This window comes from Polypterus senegalus, chromosome 7 (assembly GCF_016835505.1).
Source record: "Polypterus senegalus isolate Bchr_013 chromosome 7, ASM1683550v1, whole genome shotgun sequence".
Classification (NCBI taxonomy): domain Eukaryota; kingdom Metazoa; phylum Chordata; class Cladistia; order Polypteriformes; family Polypteridae; genus Polypterus; species Polypterus senegalus.
The window spans coordinates 42,059,537-42,082,217 of NC_053160.1; the positions used below are offsets into that span (position 1 = coordinate 42,059,537).

Below are 22,681 nucleotides of genomic sequence, written 5' to 3' on the forward strand. Positions count from 1 at the left end.
TAACCTAAATTGTTCTGCATAGCAGGCAGATGTAGCAGCAGAAAGAACCTCTTTATGAAAAGTAAATGATGATATTTTTTATGTTTAGCAAACCCCGACTTATCTGACACATGTTGCAGTCTATGGCCTTTAGCTTTAAGCTGACGTAGCTCAGGGGTGTACCAAGGAGCAAAGCAGGTAAAAGAAACAGACCGAGATTTTAAAGGAGCACAGTTGTTCAGTAGGCTATGTAATCTATCATTGTAATAGGAAACCAGTTCATCAGTTGTTGAAAAAGTGTCTTTACATTGGTGGTTATCAATTCCATTGCAAAGCATAGGTACTTGGATATTCTTAATGTTTCAAAATGAAATAGAGTCATATTGCTTAGTTTTGGAGAGTGTTACGTTAACATTAAAGGATATTAATTTATGATCAGATATGGGCAGATGTGATGCAGTACAATTAAGAGGAGTTACACCAGTGCAACAAACAAGATCAAGAATGTGACCTTTACAGTGTGTAGAAAAATCATTATACTGTTGTAAGCCAAAACTGTCAAGACAAGACAGAAAATCCATCACAAGAGAGTTATTAACATTATCCACGTGTACATTCAAATCACCCACCAACCTAACATTAGGCGACATAGCACAAAGTAAAGTTAAAAAGTTTGAAAGTTTGTTTAAAAAGTCCTTATTAGGTTTGGGTGGTTGGCTAGCGTGGCCTAGTAACGTAGGAATGGGCCCATTGATATGTAGAACAAGGGACTCAAACAAAAGTGTATACAAGCGGAGCCACTGAAGACACTTTCCAGTTGTTGTTGTAAACTACGACAAGACCACCCCCTCTACCACAGGCCTGAAGCTGACAGGTGTAGACAAACCCTTGGGGGCACAGGCTGATTCAGATATAAAAAGTCATTAGGTTTCTGGCAGGTTTCAACAAGACACATAATAATATTTACGATTGTCACAAAGATCACAATCTAATGGACTATTATTCGGATATTAAGAAGTCCAACAGCGATGCTGTTAATAGCGGGTTTATCATTAGCTGTCCTAGCGAACTTAGTCTGCATGCTGTAATTGGTAGTCTGGCCAGATTTCCTTGAGCATCACTGGTTGGAAGACCCAAAAGATCATACTGGTTGTGTGTCATTGAAACTGAAGTTCTGACGGGACCCATGATGAATGTATCTTTAACAAACGTAATGAATGATGTCCACATGCTGGTACAATTCTGGGGGTGGCTCAGCAGAGTGGAAGTGTAGCTAGAAAAGTTCAGCTGCCATGTACTGAAATAAGTGAGTAACAAAATGGAGTAAGGGAGAAAGAATAATCCAAGCAATAATAATCTAGAGAGACAAGATGCTGAAGATCATAGTTGATGATGACAACCCATCGACAGCCAGATGAAGAAGCAAGAAATCCAGCGACCAAATAAATCCACAGTTGATCCAGAACAAAATCGTATTATTTGTATCAAAATCATATTATTTTTATTTAAAATGTGAGCTATGGTTTGTTATAGCAATAGCAATAAAACAAGAATAAAAATAAAAATACAGCAAAAATAAAAATAGTGGCAAGCAACAGCAGCCAATCATGCCAGCATTCACTTCTGGACAAGACTGACAGACAGCAAAACTGCCAACAAAACTATGTTATCTACAGATCCTTAATATGCGATTCACTGTACCAACACCCCTCTCTATTCCAGCACTCCAGTTTCCCATGATCTTTTCCAGGATTGCCACAAATAATAATGGGACATTGGCTCTCCTTTTCTGCTGCCTATTGTGTCCCTTACCCATTCACTCGGATCTTTCTTAGTCTTGACTACTGGCACTATCATGTCAGAGGCTTCATCCTGTGATGTTCGCATATTTGAGCTGTCTGATCTTTCATGTCATATGGAGTTAAATACTTTCTTAAAGTTAATGAAGCAGTAGTAGAGGTTTTTCGATTTATTAGCATTTCTGTGTTAATCAAAGCATCAAGATCTGTTGAATGGACCTCGTTTCTCTCCTGAAGCCTCACAGTTCTTGGCTTATATTCTCTTCAAGTGCTCCTTTCCGTCTACCCTGCAGAATGTTCAACATTATTTTGCATAAGTGTGATATCACTGTTATTGTTCTATAATTTTAAAAGTTCATCAAATCGACTTTCTTTGATAATGTCACAATGATGAATCTAAATCAGTCTTTTGGCCATCTCACTGTTTCATCTATTTTACTGGAAAGTTTTCATTTAGTCTCAGAAAACCATTTTTTTAAATGCTGCAATATTGCTCACTGGTTTTGATATTACATTTTAGATTTTGTTGCCATTTTTGGTTTTATGAGTGTAATACCTTACTTACAGTGCAGTAATAAGGTGGCCTGTATGATTGGGAATATCTATATAGGGTATTTTTGTAGCTGTGCGGATCTGTTATGATTGCAAATGGGCTGAAAGATTTTCATTTCTGTGATTCTTCTAATGCCAGTATTACAGCAGAGAATTAGAAAATATAATTAACAAATAAATGTAATAAGCTAATCAATCAAGCACCAGCCTTTGTTCCCGCACGCCACCCATAAATGATCTTAAATCCCAACTGCTCTGCTTGAATCTGTGATCAAACCAGGAGCTCTGGGCTGGAAATGGCACAGTGAGGAAAATTAAGCAAAATTCTATGGCAATAAACAAAGCTACCTTATATATGCAGTGTTTTGTCTGTTCAGCACTGTTGTGGATGTGACTTGATTGAATAAAAAAAGCCAAACAATATTTTGTATTTTCTTAGAAGAAAAAGTATACATATTAGCAAAAAATCTGTTAGATGGTGTGTGCTCTCTAACTCATACAGTATTTATGACAAGTGAAGGCACTGAGTGAAAAGGCCTTCCAATCTGCATTTAAGCTTTAATGGGTAGTAAAAGGGCATCATCACATCTGGAGGGGACATCATTGAGCACCCCATTATGTATGTGGTGTGGATCTGAATGTAAGGTTAGAAGAATGTAATCAATTCAATTAGTAATGAGATGGCAAGATGGAGGCATTTGATATTTATACAATCATGGCAGCCCTTTGTACTGTAAGTCTATATACGTACAGTATAAACATTTCAGAAATTAATTAAACAAGCAAAATACAGTATGCGTAATACTAAATATCTAGTATGGAGTTCATTTATAGCCTACACTGTGAATGTTTATGTATTTATAAGTTAAATTTGTTTCCACAGATCACCAAGCATAATGGGGAATGGATCAGTTAAACCAAAACAGTCAAAGCAGCCAGATGGGACAGTTAATCGCTCAATCAACACAAACGGAAACAGACTTTTTAAAGATTCAGGGCCAAGTTTAAATATAAAAAATACTGCAGATATTTTGAGGCTAAAAGTTTTAGATCTTGAAAAAGAAACTAAAAGGAAAGACGACGAACTCTGGGATAAAGATTTCAAAATCAAAGGACTGCAGGATCAGCTTGCCAAGCAGACAAAAACAATCTCTGAGCTTACCGAAGAACTTCAAAACAAGTGTATTCAACTTAATAAACTTCAAGATGTCATCATTACACAAAGTGGGGGTAGTCTTCATCCATCACCCATCAAAGCTGCAGCCAGGATCAACCAGCAAGTCAGCAGCTTGATTAAGGACACCTTTAATAGAAGGAAAGGGGCCAAAGAGGGCGTCTCAGCTGAACCCACTTCAAGAACATACGATACGAGCAAGCTGCCTGAATTTTCCTTTGAAAAAGTGAGAGTTCACAAAGATTCCAAGTATGTTTTTTGTTATTGAAAAAGATGGAAATTCATCTAAAAATGTTTACATGGTTTATTTTAGTCATTGATGCATTTAAAATATAATATATGCTCAAGCTGATGATTATATTAAAGATGCAAACAAGCCTTTAAATTATACAGTTGTGATAAAGGCACTATATAGTACCTGACCCGGCACAGACTGACACAGAGGCACGTGTAAAATCCAAACAGACTTTATTTTCTTCAGCTGGAGGGCACGTCTTCCCCGTGAACCCCCCAGCCACAACACAGTTCCAAAAGCACTTAATTTAGACAACACACAACTCTCCACCTTGGCACCACCACTCCTTCCAGGCAACCTCTTACTTCCGATTTTGGCTCCTGAGTGGTGGATGCTGGTCCTTTTTATAACCCACCCGGAAGTGCACTTCCGGGCAGGGCTGTAGAGGTGTCCAGGCTGGTTCCGGAAACCATGCAGCACCCCCTGGCGGCCATCCCAGATCCCTACAGGTTTGTGGAGAACACAATCTCCCATGGAACCCCGCAGGAAACTGAGGCACCATTGTCAACCAGGGAGGCTGCCACCAAGCATCCTGGGGGAGGTACCGAGGAGCCCATGGCTGCTCCCCCGGAACATAAGTAGAAGGGGTGTCCCGGCCGGGCCCACCACACAATATAAACTTTTGAAACAAACCAGATTAAAAAAAAAAATTGGGAGTATACTTTCGCGTATACTCAGATATGGGGGTCGATATTTGAGGAGTAAACCGCAAGACAATAATTATATTTTTATATTATGTACATTAAAGAACCATAAACAACAAATCAAATCAAATTAATTTTATATTGAAAAATTATTATAAAAGTAAAGTTGAATAAATTGGACTCTGTAGCTACATGAATAAAAAGTAAAGTACCACTGCCGGTTAATGTAAGACTAAATGTTTATAGAAATCTACGTTTTCTACCTACTACTTGTATGCAACATTTGGCTGACCTAAGTGAAAGCGTACTCAAGTTATAGTGTTTAAATACACACAACAGACAGACAGACATAATTGCAAAAATGGTATTTTCTGGGTGGGGGTCGATTTGTTTCAAGCCAGTTTTGTTAAACTTGTCATGCATGTATGGAATGTCTTTTGATTTTAATAAAATAAAATATTAATAAAAAAATGTAAAAAATTTTAAAAAATGGTATTTTCAGACTCAGGGAGGTCTATAACGTCGAGATTCATCAAAAACTCGAAATTGAATTTTTGGATAATTTCAATACTTATATATGAGAAAGTCAGGGAGGTCTAAAACATCAAAATTCATCAAAATTCCGACATCAAATCTTTCAATGATTACAATACTTTCCCTATACTTCATATACAAGAAAGTAAAAATGGTATGCAAGTGAGAATAGTGTACATAAGTTGTAATCACACCTTACGATTTCCATAATAAGCATAACCACTTTTACCATTCTTTGTTGGTCAATTACTAATGCAGCAGGTTGATGTCCCATACAGGACTGTTTCCTGTCTTGCACCCAGTACTGCCAGGATAGGCTTCAACCTAATGTGAATCTAAATTAGATTAAGTAAGACAGAGAATATTATGTAGCAGGATAACTTAAAGACTGTGCAGAAAAAGAACGTAAATATAGATGTAGTAATAAACATATATACAATCAATTTAATATTTATAAAGTGTGAATATTACAGTTTTTTCCAGGATTACAAAGCACTTGCATATGCCTGGACTTTAATGTTACATTTACATGCAAAGAAAAGAGAAGGTGTGGCACCCTGAATAAGCAGAATACAGGAAATCCCTGAAATCTAGATAATTCAATCAAAAAAGGCTGATAATCACAATGTCATTGATACGAAGATGTCACTTGTAATTATAAGAGATATTAATCATTATGTTTCATTGATAAGGACAAAGTGAAAACTGAGGTTTTTATTTACAGTTCTGTATCGGTATTATTAACTGAGAAAGTGAGAACAGATCAATCAGTGTTGTTTGAATGCACCAGTCAGCCCTGTTGCTAACAGAAATATGATCCTCCATTTAATACACTATGTGTTTGTTTATTAAAAGTGGTCTGGCCATGCCATTAATCTTCATCAGTGGAGACTAAATCCCAGTAGGAGTTTGCTAGTGAGAAAATGAGGCTTGTGGAAGAAGCTTTGTCTCATTATTCTGCATAGTTATTGTTCTGGGAAAATACACCATTCTTAACAGTGGTTTCTTAAAAATATCATTAGTATGAGATGAAATAGGCTGACAACTTACATAAGTAAAAAGAAAAGGAAAAAAGACATGTTATATCTACTCCTTCTCATGAACTGGGTTTGAATTCTCCCTAACGAATGGAAGACCAGCTAATGATCCCTAATGTCATTTTATTAAAATCATTAAGATAGGAAGGTGTGGTGTGTGGATCTGTGAGAGTCGCACCACATCCCCCAGTCACCCACATTTACACAAAGAGTTGGACATAGCTGCTATAACAATCAACAGTGTAGTGTTTAGTGTGTGTATTCATGTCAGTACAATTTTCAACAGTTGTGCTTTAGTAGAATAAGAGCTCTCAAATGCTCAAGCTTAAAATGCAGGCATTAAAAGCAAGCTTTATTTATTTTCTCTCAGAATTAAATAAATAGGTCATGATTTTCTTACTCCACACCCATCAGAGAAGGCGCACCACTGAAGAAACAGATGGAAAACATGGAGAAACTATGAGGTATCCACCTTTAGAAAATGTGTGTAATTTAACACAATACAACACAAAATGCTTCAACCTGCTTAATCTAATGCAGGGTCTTGGGGGCTGTCAGTGGCAGCATCAAGTGCAAGACAGGAATTAACCCTGTGTGGTGCCACAGATGTCTGCAGTGTGTATAGTCTATTTATACAAAATAAGGTGCAAATAATTTATATGAAAGCAAGTATTACCAACACAAAAGATAGATAGATAGATAGATAGATAGATAGATAGATAGATAGATAGATAGATAGATAGATAGATAGATAGATAGATAGATACTTTATTAATCCCAAGGGGAAATTCATTACAGCTTATTCTCAGCTTCATACTTAAAGCATACCACACAGAAGATCATTTGTATTTAAAACTTAATTCCAAATATTTTGCATCTGACCTCCAAAGGTCATGCAAAAAGACAATCTCCCCTCAGATATTAATAAAGAATATCAAATCAAATATATTACAGTGAAGTCGGACTTTTGGAATTCGAATCGTATGCTAAAAAACATTCACTTGCACTCACCAGCAGGGATGCACGGATCACTAAAGTCAATTAGATCATAAGTTGTGGTCAACAAATACACAGTAAAAAAAAAAGAATCGGCCTCCTTAGCCAGTGCAAGTCATGATAAATAAAATAATAATACTGTAATAATAATAATAATAATAATAATAATGAAATCAAATAACCCATACAGTTTTATTTGCAGAATACACTTTCATTCTGTTTAAGACAAAGCATGTGAATTCTATATAAATACTGAATTGAAATAGAAATTCTAATTAAATTGTGTGTCTGTCTATCTGGAGGGGTAGCTCACCCACTTTTCCTACCCAACAATTACCACCCTAAACCACTTCCTTCTTGTCTCATATGGCTCTCTTTTTCTCACAAACCTGGGCTATTCTTTTTACCACAATCCCATTCACCCTACTGTCCTTCACCTGACCCATTTGACTGTGCTGCCTGAGGCCCCTTTAAACCGTATCCCCGGTAAACTTGTATGTCCCAAATCATTGTCAGGCTTGTGAGTGGCTTTAATATCAAGGACTCCAGGCTAGAACTCTCTTCCTATTGCCTTTAGCTTTCAGTATCTATAAAAGGCTGGCAATACAAGGCAGTTTTACAGCTGTGCATTCCCTTAAACAGTTAGTAAATACTCATCTAAGTCAGGGTCTACTTTTGTTTTGTGATCCTGGTCTGTTTGAATAAGTTAACCACAGAATTTCTAGTTAGGGACTCTGTGCACATGTGGCCAAATTGAGGTAGAACTGCTGCTTCTTGAATTGTGAAGAGGAGTTGAGGTACTTTTAGAATGAGGGTGCTCACCGGACACCTCATTCAGGTTGTATATGAGCGATACGTTCCCATGTATTTAACCCACTTCTATCATCTCAACATCTATCGCAACATTACATTATTAATGCGTATGTAAAAGTCACAGCTAAACATCTCTTCTTTATTAAATGGAATCAAGCTAAACTTAGAACGGAACGTATGTAAAGTCTCATTGATCACGTTCAAAATTCAAATATCAATAGTTCAGACAAATTCAAAATACTGTAGATAGAGCAGTAATATTACTATTATCATATCAAGGTAGTTCAAGACTACAGTTACTGTATATCATGATGCAATGGCAATATCCAGAACTATCGGTCGGCCAGATTTATTTTTTACAATGATGTGCAATCCACAATGGCCAGAAATCTGCAGCTTCTTGAGAGCAAATATTCCCACTTTCATAAGTAGATTATTTAATCAGAAAAGTCTTATTTTTATTGAAACGATATTCACTCATGGCCAGCTATACGTTGCATTGTCAAAAGTGAACATAATATATATAGCGTTTTATATATTTTATATAAATAAGTTATATAAAAGTGTTTTATATAACTAAGTTCCCATAAGACATACACACCTACACCTGCCCTTCATCTTGCCACATGTACTGATGCATTGGCATCTTCTTGATTTAATCATTTTTTTAAACAGCTCCAACATAACACTGCTTTAATTATACTTTTGTTTTATTGTAAATGTGACAGAGATATTTTACTATTATGTAAATTATAGAATTACACAACATCAAATGTAAAGTGAGTTAGTAAATGATGACTTTCTATACTGATGTATTTTTGTTACTTATGCCGGTAAATTGATATATACAGTAGCTGAATTTGTTTTCTGTAGTTGACCTTCTGCTGATGGCTAGGTATACCTGTGGCTTATTTATGTTATGAAATATTCCTTTTTATTTCTTTGCTATGTTTTTGATTAATTTATTTAATTTTTGCATTCAAATTGATTACTTTTCTTTAATGGGTAGCTCTGAAGTTTACTTGTTGGTTAGGTTTACTGACTTCAAAGACAAGCACCAAAAACAGGACCTGAGGCTAAATCCAATATTACACACTCTTTGCTATTTTATGTTCACAATCAATGCAACATGAAACAATGACCTATAATCCAAAGAGTGTGCAGCACAAAAGGTGCTTATCTTCTAAACTATGAAAACATACAGCATATGCATCGGAATCTAAAAAATAAATAGTCAAAAGATGAAGGTCTGCAATTTTTAATCATATTCTTCTCCTCATCTTTATTGTGGACTACCTGTGTTACAATCCCCTGTGATAACGGGTCCGGTTATAGTGTCCTCAGATCAAAAAGAAGTACTATGTAAATAACTGAGTACTTTTCTATATACAATATTTGTTATTTATTATTAATTTTGGTGTTGGATCCATGATCAGCAGCATAATGTAAGGCTAGAGCCCACTATGGACTGGGTGCTAGGAACTGAAAAAAACCGGCCTTGAATGCTCAGATGCTTTTGCGCCCTCCAAACCAATTCAGCATGGCCAAATGTAAATATGGAAGGCAGAGTGACCCAGAGAATACCACTGGAATTCAGAAGAAAATTAGAATAACTTAAAATAATCCTTACAGACAGCAGAAGTACTTAGAAAACACGCAAAGAATGTTACCTGGTTGTTAAATTGAATTCTGGCTTTTAGAACTTTGAGGCTGCAGCTTTATTCACTGTAGCACTGTGCCACAATCTCCATTTTACAGTAGCAAAAGAGTTGGACACCTCTTAGATGTACAGCACACATCAATTTGGGATTAGAGGAGAAGATTATGTGTCATTATTATGCTAAAGCATATCATTTGATATTATTTATCTTGATTCTTAGGAAGTATTTAATAAGTGTCGACACAACAGACTTTTGATCAAACTAAAAGAAAAGGAGTTCAAGTTGTCGCATGAAGATGGGGGCAAAATTGGTATAAGCACAGGAAGCAAAGGGTTATGGTGCAAGGAGCCTTTTCAGAATTTAAAGTGGCATCCCTCAAGTGACTTGGACTGCTGCTGTTTCAAATATGTAAGTGATCTTGATAAGAATACAAACAACAAGCTGGTTAAGGTGCTGATTATACCAAACTAGGTGGAATGGTAGAGAATCAGCCTAAATCATTACAAATAGAACTGGACCAGATTCAGACTTGGGCAAATTTGTTGCGGGTGAAGTAAAGTATTATATATAGGAAGTAAAAAAGGACAGAGGAATCATCGTGGATTCTTCACTTATTTTCCAGATAGTTTACAGAAGTGATTAATAAGGCTAATACAATAATAGGTTTATATAGCCTGATGTGTGGTATAAAAGTTGAGTGAGGTTGTGCAATGCACTAAAGAGGCCCATGCATAGACTGGCTTGTCAGATTACAAAATAGACATAGCAGCACAAAAGACAGTCCAGAGACGATGCCAATTTCGACTGTGAGGAAAGACTGTTTGCTTAAACTGAAAAAGATTCAGCTCTTCAAAGTTCCCTCTTTGTGTCCAAAGCTGCTAGGATAGGCTTTGGTTCCCTGAAATCTTCGGACTGGATAAGCACATAAGAAAATGGATGGGTGGATGGAGTCTGGAAAGATGAGCTTCAAGCCTTCAGGTAACCTGAAAAATCAAACTATCACATAGTCATAAAACTATGCACTGCACACTTGTTTCTTTTAAAATGTTCTGTCTTTTTTAATGGAAATGGAAATTAACACATTTGTTGTTCCTGTTTAACAAAAGTAGCTCATCTTCTGTAATTTGTATAACAGTGTGAAGAAGCTCGTTCTGGAGGCACTTAACAAAAATCAATTCCTCAAAAGACTGGATCCACAGCAAATAAGAGATATGGTGGAGTGTATGTATGAGAGGAGCTACCACAAAGGAGATCATGTTATTAAACAAGGGGAGCCGGGGAATCATCTTTTTGTACTAGCAGGTATTACTATCCATCTGCAATTAATTCCATAAATATGTAAAATATTTCACAGTTTGATGTTACAAGAAAACATGAGGGATAGACTTTAAATTTAGTTTTAATTGATGCATCAAATACCAAGCAAACTTCAGTTTCCATATTAAATAAATATTATGCACAATGCTAGTTTTTGTCTGTGTTTAAACTTCTATATTTGCAAGTTCCTTATTTGAAATTCCAAAAGTAGAACTTCATCATACAGTATTTATTTGTTTAAGCGGCAGGAGTGCAAATATTTGATTTGTGTATTTTCTAGGCCACAAATGTTTTGAAATAGAAGCTTTCAGAGCTATGGGTCTGTTTGAACAAATTCTATCTGCATTCGTTTTCCTATTATTATTATTATTACTATTAATGTAATGTTAATGAGTAATTTATAAAAATTTTGATAGTACGATTGTAAAGTACTCTAAAGTTATTATTCAATTATGTCACACCATGACTCAAATTAACTGCACTATGCTGTCTTTTAACTTTTAAGTCTTGCCTGCAATGAATGTTCAGGATTAGGACCCCCTAGGTTTTCCTTTTTTGCTACTTTATTTATTTATTTTTATTTTTATTAATTTTATTACAATCCATACAAAGCAATCAAGATTTTACAAAAAGAAAAATTGAGTTAAGAACAGACCCCACCCCTGAGAGAGAGAGAGCAAGCCAAATAACGTTAAATTTAAGGCTTGTAAACATACCTAATTTAAAAAAAATTCTCTGTGCTTTATGAACTTATTTTAAAATATTACTGATTAGATCCTGCCATGTTTTGAAAAAAGTCTGTACAGATCCTCTAACTGAGTATTTGATTTTTTCCAATTTCAAATAATATAACACATCGGTTTCCCACTGACTTAAAAGAGGAGAGTTTGGGTTCTTCCAGTTTATCAGAATAAGTCTGCGTGCCAAAAGTGTAGTGAATGCAATCACAATTTGTTTGTCCTTCTCCACTTTAAGCCCCTCTGGAAGAACCCCAAACACAGCTGTTAATGGGTTAGGAGGGATTGTGAGTCCAAGGCTGTCTGACAGGTAATTAAAAATTTTTGTCCAGAATAATGTTGATTTGGTGCAGGCCCAGAACATGTGACCTAGTGATGCTGGGGCTTGGTTGCAACGTTCGTAGGTTGGATCATGTCCTGGAAACATTTTGGAGAGTTTTAGTCGAGACAGATGTGCTCGATATATAATTTTGAGTTGTATAATTGTATGCTTTGTATGCCTGGAAGGTTCTGTTTAACAAAGTTCCTGATTTGAAGATAGTGAAAGAAATGTGTAGCTGGAATGTTAAATTTGGAATGTAATTGTTCATAGGATGCAAAGACGTTGTCTATATAAAGATCTCTAAGCAAGTTAATTCCAAATTTTTTCCAGATATTAAAAACTGCATATGTTTGTGAAGGTTGAAAGAGGTGGTTCTCTTGCAGGGTGCCACAGATAGAAGCTTCTCCGTCTTAAAATGCTTTCTACATTGGTTCCAGATTCTAAGTGAGTGGAGCACAATTGGGTTATTAGTGTATTGCCGGTAATGTGTGTTTATTGGAGCACAGAGCAAGGAATACAAAGAAGTACTGCAAGATTTTACTTCTATTGCGGTCCAAGCCTGTGTATGTTCTTCTATTTGTGTCCAGGTTCTTATTGCCTGTATATTTGCTGCCTAGTAATAAAACTGGAAGTTAGGCAGCGCCATGCCACCTTCTGCCTTTTGTCTTTGTAGGGTCGCTCTTTTGATGCGTGGATGTTTTGAATTAAAAAAATAATAAGGTTATTGTTGAATCTAATTGCTTAAAGAATGATTTATTAATGTATATTGGGATGTTTTGAAATAAAAAAGGAGCTTAGGAAGAATAGTCATCTTAACAGTGTTAATTCTTCCAGCTAGTGTGAGATGAAGGGTTGACCATCTATGCAAGTCTTGTTTAATTTTTTCCATGCAGACTGCGAAATTTTGTTGATAAAGAGCTTTATGTTTACTTGTGATGTTTACCCTGAGGTATCTAAACTGTTCTGCAATGATAAAAGGTAGGGTGTCTAATCTAATATTATATGCTTGAGAATTCACCGGAAAGAGTACACTTTTATTCAGATTAATTCTGAGACCAGAGATCTTTTGAAATTCTGTGAGTGCTGCTAAGACTGCAGGCACAGAATTTTCTGGGTCCGATATATACAGTACCATATCATCTGCATATAATGAGATTTTCTGTTCCAGTCCTTCTCTGCTAATCCCCTTTATCTGATCAGTATTTTGAAAATATATTGCCAGTGGTTCAATGGCAGTCGCAAACAGCAGCGGTGACAAGGGGCATCCTTGTCTAGTGCCACGTTCTAGTTTAAAGTAGAAATGTTGTTGATGCAAACTGAAGCTTCTGGGTTAGTATACAGTAATTTAATCCATGCACAAATGTTCGGGCCAAACCCAAACTTCTCCAATGTAGTAAAAAGGTATTTCCATTCAATCATGTTGAATCCTTTTTCTGCATCCAATGATAATAATATTTCTGGGGTGTTTGGTTTAGTTGGTGAGTATATTACATTAAACAGGCGTTGAAGATTTGAACTTCTACTTTAATTGCTTGAACTACTTTATTTAAATAACTATTATTGAATTTTATGGAAATGCGTATAGGTAAGCTTTGTGTATTCATTGGCTATCATTATTTTTATTTTATTATTTTTTTGAGTTCAAAAACAAACAAGCAACCAATTTGGAAACTTTAAAGCATCACAACACCTGGGGCCTCACATACATATAACACCTTGCATGGAATTCACACTAAAACATGGCATACCAACAAAACTAGAAATGTGCGTATGCACAAAAAATTCAGATGCATTATATTGTGCGTAAGCAAAGTTCTACGCAATTTCCCTTTATAAAACCCAATCAACATGAATCCTAACACACATGTTGTGATTTAAGCAACAAAAGGAAATTGATGGAGTAGCACAGCGTGGCTGAATTACTCAAAAGTTAAAGTTCAGAAAGTCAAACAGTGCCTGAAATAAAAAAAAGAAGTGGTCAGATATCAATGCTGATGTGAAAAGGCGAGATGCAACCCACTATCTGAGTGTCAACACCACTGGAGGACACTCTGAACTGACTCCATACGTGTAAATGCATTGATTGTACACTATGATAGGCTGGTGGTCACTCCGTGGATGGTTGTGATCACTGCTATGCACCCATTGCTTCCAAGAAGTGAATAACTAGATAGAAAATAAGTAAAAAGATGCATTGAAGAATGGATAGACAATAATTTCTTTAGAACAATAAGCCACTTCAGATATGTTAGATAATTTCAAAGACATGATAATTTCTATGAAATCCAAAAAGGGAAATATTAAGTGCCGTGACACAACAACATAGCCTTCCCCAAAATTATATATATATATTTTTAAGTTCATCATTAACTTGACACATATGTTAAAGTTTTTTTCCCTCAAACTGTCTTATATGGCACTTGGTTATTTAATTTGAATACAAAATGCTGTTTTTTATTTTCTTAGGGTACCATTTTAAAGAAGTATACAATGCAGACATACAGTTAACACAATGTCTTTTTACCTCACATTGCTCCTTAAAAAAATCGAGAGATTTAGATAATCTGCTACACTACCTCAAATAGCTAACACACTGTAAATGCACTGTTTATTCATAAAAAAAGTTTATATACTAGCATATTAAGGATATGAGAGATGATAAAATGAAAAGCCATATGGAGATGTAGCCACAAGCTTTAGAGGTTTATGATAATAGCAATTAAAAGACTTGCTGTTAATAAAAGCATCCTAAGGATTAGGGTTATGTGATCAAAGCAAGGACAGCACACAAACCTAATTGATTGTGGCTGCAGCACCACTTAATTTATTTTCTATTTATTAAATACTAGTAGGAATTAAGGGTTGCATTCAGATATTTAATGTTTGTGCAGTATGGATAACTCATATTACAAGGAGGAACAGAGAAATGATTACAACTCTAAAGACATACTAATGACCTGGAGTGATAGTTTTAAACTCCCAGATAATTAATTGTGCAAGAGCAAATCAGATATGTGAACTAATAAAGAATAAGGCAGAAAGAGATAGTTCAGGGACATCGGTATTGTAATCAGTTTAAATGACAGAATACTGAAGAAACCAATGGAAAGTTCAAAGAAAATCTGAAGATGCCATTATGGTCAAGGCATACAATAGTACATAAATAAATGCACAAATCAATACATAAGAATTGAGTAGAACTACAGACTGAATGATATGGATATAGATTTATTTTATATGAAAAAAGATTGTGTTATAATGAAAAACTGTTTGACTTTTGTTATCATGTAGTATTAATAATTATTTTCTGGCATATATTTTGTGTACAAAATACAAATAACATTAAGATAAGAAAGAGCATCAAGGCAGGACTCAAACCAGGATGCCAGCAAGTTATCACTGGGGCAATTCTACAACTGCTGTAGAACAGCATGAAGACTGCATGCACTTTCTGACTGTTACATGCAAAACACATTTGTGGTTTTCTTAGATTTTTCATGAAAATTAACTTTTCAGTGAATGTTTTTTTTTTTTTTTTGCATGATGGCCATGAGGTTGCTCATTAGTGAAAGCCGATTCTCTTAGGGTTTAATTAGGCCACTTCCATATAGTAAGAACACTTTATTGGAATATTGTTCATACGGCTATGTTTTAGCCTCACTTTTTGTGTATTGTTAGACTTTTTTATTAGGAGATTATCTGTTTCATTGGTAAAGACACAGATTACATTAAAAGGAAACCCCTAATTTTACATGTCTTAAATAGAAGGTACAGTGAATAGTGCTTTCACTCACAGATCAAGCTTCAGCTCTACGTATTACAATACATTAAAATGTATTTTAAAGGATTAAAGGAGTTTCAAAATGTTATATGTTGCATTGATAGTCATCATTAAGATGTTTGTGTTATTACTAGTAATTTGTAAAGTCTTTGCTGTAGCTCAGAAGATAACAGTATAACACTGCATTGTTGCAATCTGAGAACAACATTTTGAAGCTGTGCATTTACAAATAATTGGTGCTTAAATATGTGTGTGTATGTGTATGCCCTGCGGTAGGCTGGCGACCTGCCTGGGATTTGTTCCTGCCTTGCGCCCTGTGCTGGCTGGGATTGGCTCAAGCAGATTACCGTGACCCTGTTTTAGGATATAGCATATTGAATAATGACTGACTGACGCTTAAATAAATTGCATTATTTTGAGATAAAATGCAGGCTTTTTGGTTTTGAGATCCTCTCCAAAAATGCAACTCTATCATTGCATGTAATGAAATTTATCTCTAGCTGCATGGTCTGTTATTTTATAGCAAATAAATTGCATAGGATGTTACTGTTAGGTTAGATCGGGTAGACTTTGTATGCCTGAGGAAAATTTGTTTGCAGCAAGAGAGTACAAAAACTTGACATTTTTACAGAGATCCAATAGATAAAGAAAGACAAAACATTTGACAACCAATGCTAATGCAGAAACACATACTGTAATGAAGATCAATACAAAGAAGAATAGTTGCTTTGAACAGTACACAAAATAGTAATGCAGAATGTAACATTTAGCAGCATCTTTACTAGTAACAGAATTTGGAAGGATTATAGCTCTAGGAATAAAAGAGTTCTTAAACCTATTGCTTTACCTATGTAACTCATATCTAAAAATCTGTTACTTAAAATTTGTCCACTGAATCTACTCTATATATATGTAGATTTTGTGCAACGATTTTATGTCACATTTTTATGTCATTTTTTGTCACACTTAAATCAGTCTTATTTTAAAACACACATAGATAGATAGATAGATAGATAGATAGATAGATAGATAGATAGATAGATAGATAGATAGATAGATAGATAGATACTTTATTAATCCCAAGCGGAAATTCACAATTTGTAATATATATTTGTAATGTAAACATATATATATATATGTTTGGTATCATTCTTTTCAGAATTTATTGAACTTTAGGAATCTGAAAATCTAACAACATCACATTATTCTGTTTTTAAATTATAAAACTATAATATCAAGAACTCCCGTCCCGCGAGACGAGACTTTGTGCCAACAGATTTAACCACGCCTGTGGCCAGAAATAAAACAAAGAGTAGATGACAAAGACAGCTGTACAGGCTTTTAAATGTTCAAAGTGCTGCTCAACATGCAGATCATCAGGAGCAAGCCAGCAGCTGATCGAGCAAAGAGGAGGTTAAAAAAAAAAAAAGCTGTATTTGTTTTAGGCGACACAGTGGCACAGTGGGTAGCGCTGCTGCCTCGCAGTTAGGAGACCTGGGTGCTCCCTGTGTAGAGTTTGCATGTTCTCCTCATGTCTGCATGGGTTTCATCTGGGTACTCCGGTTTTCTCCCACAGTCCAAAGACATGCAGGTTAGGTGTATTGGTGATTCTAAATTGTCTCTAGTGTGTGCTTGGTGTGTGTCTGTGTGTGTGTGTGCACCCTGCGGTGGCTGGGATTGGCTCCAGCAAAACCCTGTGACCCTGTAGTTAGGATATAGCGGGTTGGATAATGGATGGATGGATGGATGTATTTGTTTCCCATTGTATTACTGTTTAAGAGGGGGTTTCGGAGGAGTGACCGTGTCTCCTTGGGGTACGTTCAGCCCCCCTCTTCACAACACAAGCGGCAGAGACGCAAAGTGGCTGGCACGTAGCGCAGGCAGGGGGGGTTGGTGAGCCAAGCAAGCAGGGGGTAAGCACCCTAGTTATTCAAATAAATTTGTAAATGAAAATGAAAATTTGCCATTAATATGTCAGAATGTGATACAGTCCTTAATAATAAACAAGTTGGTTCAAATCCTGGCCCAGGCTCTGTCTGTTTGAAGTTGACCCACTTCTTTATGCACCTCTCCAGTTTTCCTAACATATCCTAAAGGCATACGTGTTCAGATAATTTATGACAGGTGAGTTCACCCTGGATTGAAACAGCACAGTATTTACAGTTAAATCCATCCATGGTCTGAATATATAACCATTAAGGCAGGATCCATGAGGAATGGCATTATTGTTGTGTAACTTGCCAATGCCTTTACCAAATGTGACTTAAACTGATATGTAGTAATTGAAGATTTTAAATGGTATGTTGTAATTGAATTTTTCACTCATTATCTTGTAACGTTGACATAGAAGACAAATCTTTTTACTTTTACTCTTTTAACTACAGAAGGAAATCTGGATGTTTATCAACACAATAAGTTAATAACATCCATAACTGTGTGGACAGCATTTGGAGAGCTAGCAGTTTTGTATAACTGTAAGAGGACAGCATCTGTCAGAGGTAATACAGAACTTTTGTAATTTTTATATTTTTATACTGTACGTTTTATTTTTCAAAGTGATCTGATCTTTATCAGTGCTTAGTTTGCAAATGATGAGGTGGCAGAGCTCACAGTTACTGTCCGGGAATGGAATGGATGTGTGACAACAATGGCAAGTTGAATTAAATAATTAGCCTAATAAATACATAAGATCAGTGCTTTTTAAAGTACACTCACATGCATAAATTAGTTTTTCACTTGAGTATATTTCAAACTTACAATGTTCCACTGTCCACACAAGAACTGAAGTTTCCATTCTTTTCAAACTCATCTAATGATTCTTCATTCCCATTGCCTCTCATCGTCCACATCAGCCTCCACACCTGCTGCACCAGACCTAGCCTCTTCCTCTGTTTTTCACTACACTGATCTGATGTATTTTTGCTTTGTGCCCTCCGCCACCATAACGTATAGTCTATGGGGGAGGAACAAAAGCTTTAGGTTTGTCAAAAATTTCAATCTCTGGTTTTTGATGGATCGCAAGGTTTTAGGGTCTCCTGATACCAAAAACATCAATATCTCGATGATGGGTGTGCATCTGTGTGTCAAACTTTGTTGAGGATGGCCTAAAGCTAAAACGACTGAACATAAAAATACCAAACTCGAAACTCAAGCCTGTTATGAGATGATGGATATGCTCATAGGTTTTTGAGTAATATCATGCATGAGAAAGAAGCACTGTAGAGGAACCCTTAAATACCGGAATTTTGCAATTAATTTTGAATTCTTCAGTCAATTGCTATCATAATGACCTATTTTATGATCAGAAAGATCAGCATCAGAGCAGTAGATAATTAATGCAATGCTATAGAATAGTACGGGTAACTTGCTCCCTAGGGCACAAAGCCTATTGACGCTCATGTCCAAATTTTTTTGATCTGTGTGCCTTCTAGTGTTTGCACCCTTTTTTAATCACCTCAGCCAATCAAAAAACTGATAGGTGTAGTCTTAACTAGGCTATTTTTATAAAGTTTAAATACAATCTGTGGAATAAACCTTGTTTATTTAAACACAATAAAAATTTACAAAAAGGACATTTTTGGGGTCCCAGTGTGTGGGTGGAGATCCTGGAGCACACAAAGTTCGAAATCAGAGGTACCAGAGCTGTTTTATCATCAGTTACTATAAAGTAAGTGATAAAAGCTTTTGGTTTGCTACTCAAAGTTGATGGGATTGATAGGTGGCTTTGCTAAGTGTGTTCCTGGAAAACACTGCTTGTGAATCAATGCATTTTTGTAGTGTTTACATAATATATAAGAAAAAACGTTTTGATTGCTTTGGTTATTCAAGGCATTATTTTAACAACGTGTACAGTAAGTCAATCGGTAAAACAGTACACCTCACCTTCTTGTGTACTTATTCCCATATAAGCTAAACATTTTATTTAAGCAAATTATCTATTGCAAATCATAGCTTTATAATCTTTATTATTTATTGATATGTTACAAATGAATCTTATTATATGGCCAATCAGCTTTTTATATAGAATGATATTTATGACTATTTAATTTTATATGTGAGCAAAGTTCTGCAGAAGAAAGAAGCAAAACTTTATTGCATATTTTTAAGAATTAAAATTACTGTGATGCACACAGCCTTCCAATAGGAAAGTTTATTAACATCTACAGTGTATGTATTAAAGAATCATTGCTAATCACTAAACTGTTTAATTTTTGATGGGTGTAATACATAAAAACATATAAAGTCATAATGACAGAAGAGAAAGTTTCTAATACTCTAGAAAGTGTTAATAAAGTTCTATTCTTAAAATATAAGCTTTGAATGTTAATTATGCTTTAATAAATACTTTCTCAATAATCTTTTCAAATTTGCTTAGGCAGTAGGATTTTATAAACTAGGCCTTATTATAAATAAATTAAATACATGTGTATGCACATTATACTGATTCTTTTCTTATATTATATAACATTATGTGGAGGGTTGAATATAAACACGGGTTCCGTTGAATCCTTTTACACTTTTAAGAAAGCCTTATGGCTTTTTGAGACATGTGCTATTTTTAAGGGTAAATCTGCGTCTTATGGCTTTAGTTATACGGGACAAGAGGTTAAAATGTCTGTCCTGGTCAGGGTCAAGCACACAATGTCCAAGACTCTTTATTCATTTTAATTTTTATTGTCTGCTTGCAGCTGTCAGTGATGTCAAGACATGGGCTTTGGACCGGGAGGTATTTCAGAACATTATGAGAAAAACAGCACAGGCCAGGCATGAACAATACAGGAATTTCCTTCGAAGGTAAGAAAAAAAATCCACAATTTGGGGTAAGAGGGGGCCATCATGGATAAATGGATTATTCACTTTCACCACACATCTCAAAGACATGCAGGGAATATTGATTGAATTAATGAATGATTAATGCATTTGTTAGAGTTTCTCAGTCATCATTTTCAAGGTACTTTTGTGATGATTTGGAGAGGCTTTGCTGATTTGAAACTTGATTAACCTTTACTTGCTTATCTTTCCTTTTTTACCTGAATTGTCTTGAGAGACTGCATGCTGGCAGAATAGTCATTACAGATTAGATGTTGAAATTTTAAATGCTATAATTCTGACTGTTTATCAGTTTCATAAATTTGATATGCACACTGAAACATGTGTATTCATTTTCCGAAAGATTTATGAAGTGAAAATCCATAAAGAAAATTCCAGTTGAATTTGGCTCCAAAAGTTAAAATTAGACTAGACTCATGGCTCAGTTCAATAACACTAATACATATTTGTCAAAGATTTGCACATGCCCAATCATTAACAGCATCAGATCTTCTTCTTCCGGCTGCTCCCGTGAGGGGTTGCCACAGCAAATCATCTTTCTTGATGTTTATTTTGAGCTTTTTATAGGGTAGAATTAAATGCAAAGTTGCATCAATAAATGAGACAGAATTTTTTTTTCCCCTCCCAAATTAAACTTTATTTAGAAAACTCTCCCAACAACAGATATTGCTAACACCTCATTGAAATAAACAGCAGCATCTATTGGGACATTTGACCTTCGTTTTATTTATTTTTTATTAATTTTATTGTAATCATTCCATACAAATCGATCAATTTTTACAAAAAATACCCTTGAGAACAAGTCGACCCCCACCCCTGAGAGAGAGAGCATGGCCAACGGGGTAAAACTTAAGGCTTGTAAACATACCTAAATTGATAAGTTTGATAAGCTAATAGAGGTGAATGGAGAAGAAAAAGAAATGCGGAAATAATTGCTTCCTCGGATCTTTAAGACTTTATTCTAAAATGTTATTGATTAGATCCTGCCATGTTTTGAAAAAAATCTGTACAGATCCTTTAACTATTTGATTTTTTTCCAATTTCAAATAGTATAAGACATCGGTTTCCCACTGACTTAAAAGAGGAGAGTTAGGATTCTTCCAGTTTAGCAAAATAAGTCTGCGTGCCAATAGTGTAGTAAAGGCAATTACAGATTGTTTGTCCTTCTCCACTTTAAACCCATCTGGAAGAACACCAAACACAGCTGTTAATGGGTTAGGAGGAATTGTGACACCAAGGCTGTCTGAAAGGTAATTAAAAATTTTGGTCCAGAATGACGTTAATTTGGTGCTGGCCCAAAACATGTGACCCAGTGAGGCTGGGACTTGATTGCAGCATTCACAGGTTGGATCCTGCCCTGGAAACATTTTGGAGAGTTTTAGGCGAGACAACATTTGGCCAGTCCAGTCCTTTTGCAGCCAGAACTGATCCTTGCTTAGTAAGTGGGTCTCCTGTAAAAATACTATTTTACCGTTTAAACCTGTTAAGTGAGAGAATACTTTCTTTCTCTTTAATTCGTGATTCAGGTCTTTAACATTCCAGCTCAGAAAGTTAACTGTCCCATCATGGAGACATTGATTCTGAATTTTTGATGTAATTTTATAGTCTTAACTGGAAGTGAGACAGCTTTAACCTTAATTTCCTATTTCCCCAAGAGTTACTGCCCTGCAGGCTATTGTTATGTTGGTAGTTTGAGACAGCATTTTCAATACAGGTTTAAATGCAACAGAGAAAGAGTTGAGATATGATGAACACCACATCTCATTGATCCCAGATTGACAGTAAGGTTCCAGTAACGTTTCCCAAAGAATCCCTGATCCAACGCCATCACCATGACACAAAGTGGGCATTATAATTTAAGCCTAAAGTTTTAGGGTGAAGAGTATGAATGGTTCTAATGACACTGATGGTAACATCTTCAAGTTACTGGAGTTACTGTGAACCTCTCATCAATGATGCGAGTCATACCAACACAGATTGCACCCTATTACAGTACTCGGACATGGAAACTGGTTACCATAGACGTCTATTTCACAGAATCACACATTTATTTGTCTTAAACTTGAGGGGTTTACCTTTCCTTCCATCCACCTTCTGGATTTCATTCATACTTCTTGAGCAGGTAAAACCACTGTAATGTATGTGCACATATACACCCATTAATCTGAATCATATGTGCTTTTTGAAAGGTATTGCTTATTGACTGTTTT

The 22,681-nt window shown here is 35.6% G+C and overlaps 1 protein-coding gene across 2 annotated transcripts in view; it reads left to right on the plus strand.

Moving 5' to 3' along the window:
* The window catches only part of prkg2 (protein kinase cGMP-dependent 2), a 75,377-nt gene that overhangs the window by 11,254 nt on the left and 41,442 nt on the right, over window positions 1-22,681 (plus strand). For both annotated transcript variants that reach the window (XM_039758023.1, XM_039758022.1), the window contains exons 2-5: window positions 3,214-3,753; window positions 10,620-10,786; window positions 18,026-18,139; window positions 20,330-20,435. In XM_039758023.1, coding sequence (XP_039613957.1) covers window positions 3,227-3,753; window positions 10,620-10,786; window positions 18,026-18,139; window positions 20,330-20,435 — 914 coding nt within the window. In that variant the 5' untranslated portion in view covers window positions 3,214-3,226. The remainder of the gene's footprint in view (window positions 1-3,213; window positions 3,754-10,619; window positions 10,787-18,025; window positions 18,140-20,329; window positions 20,436-22,681) is intronic.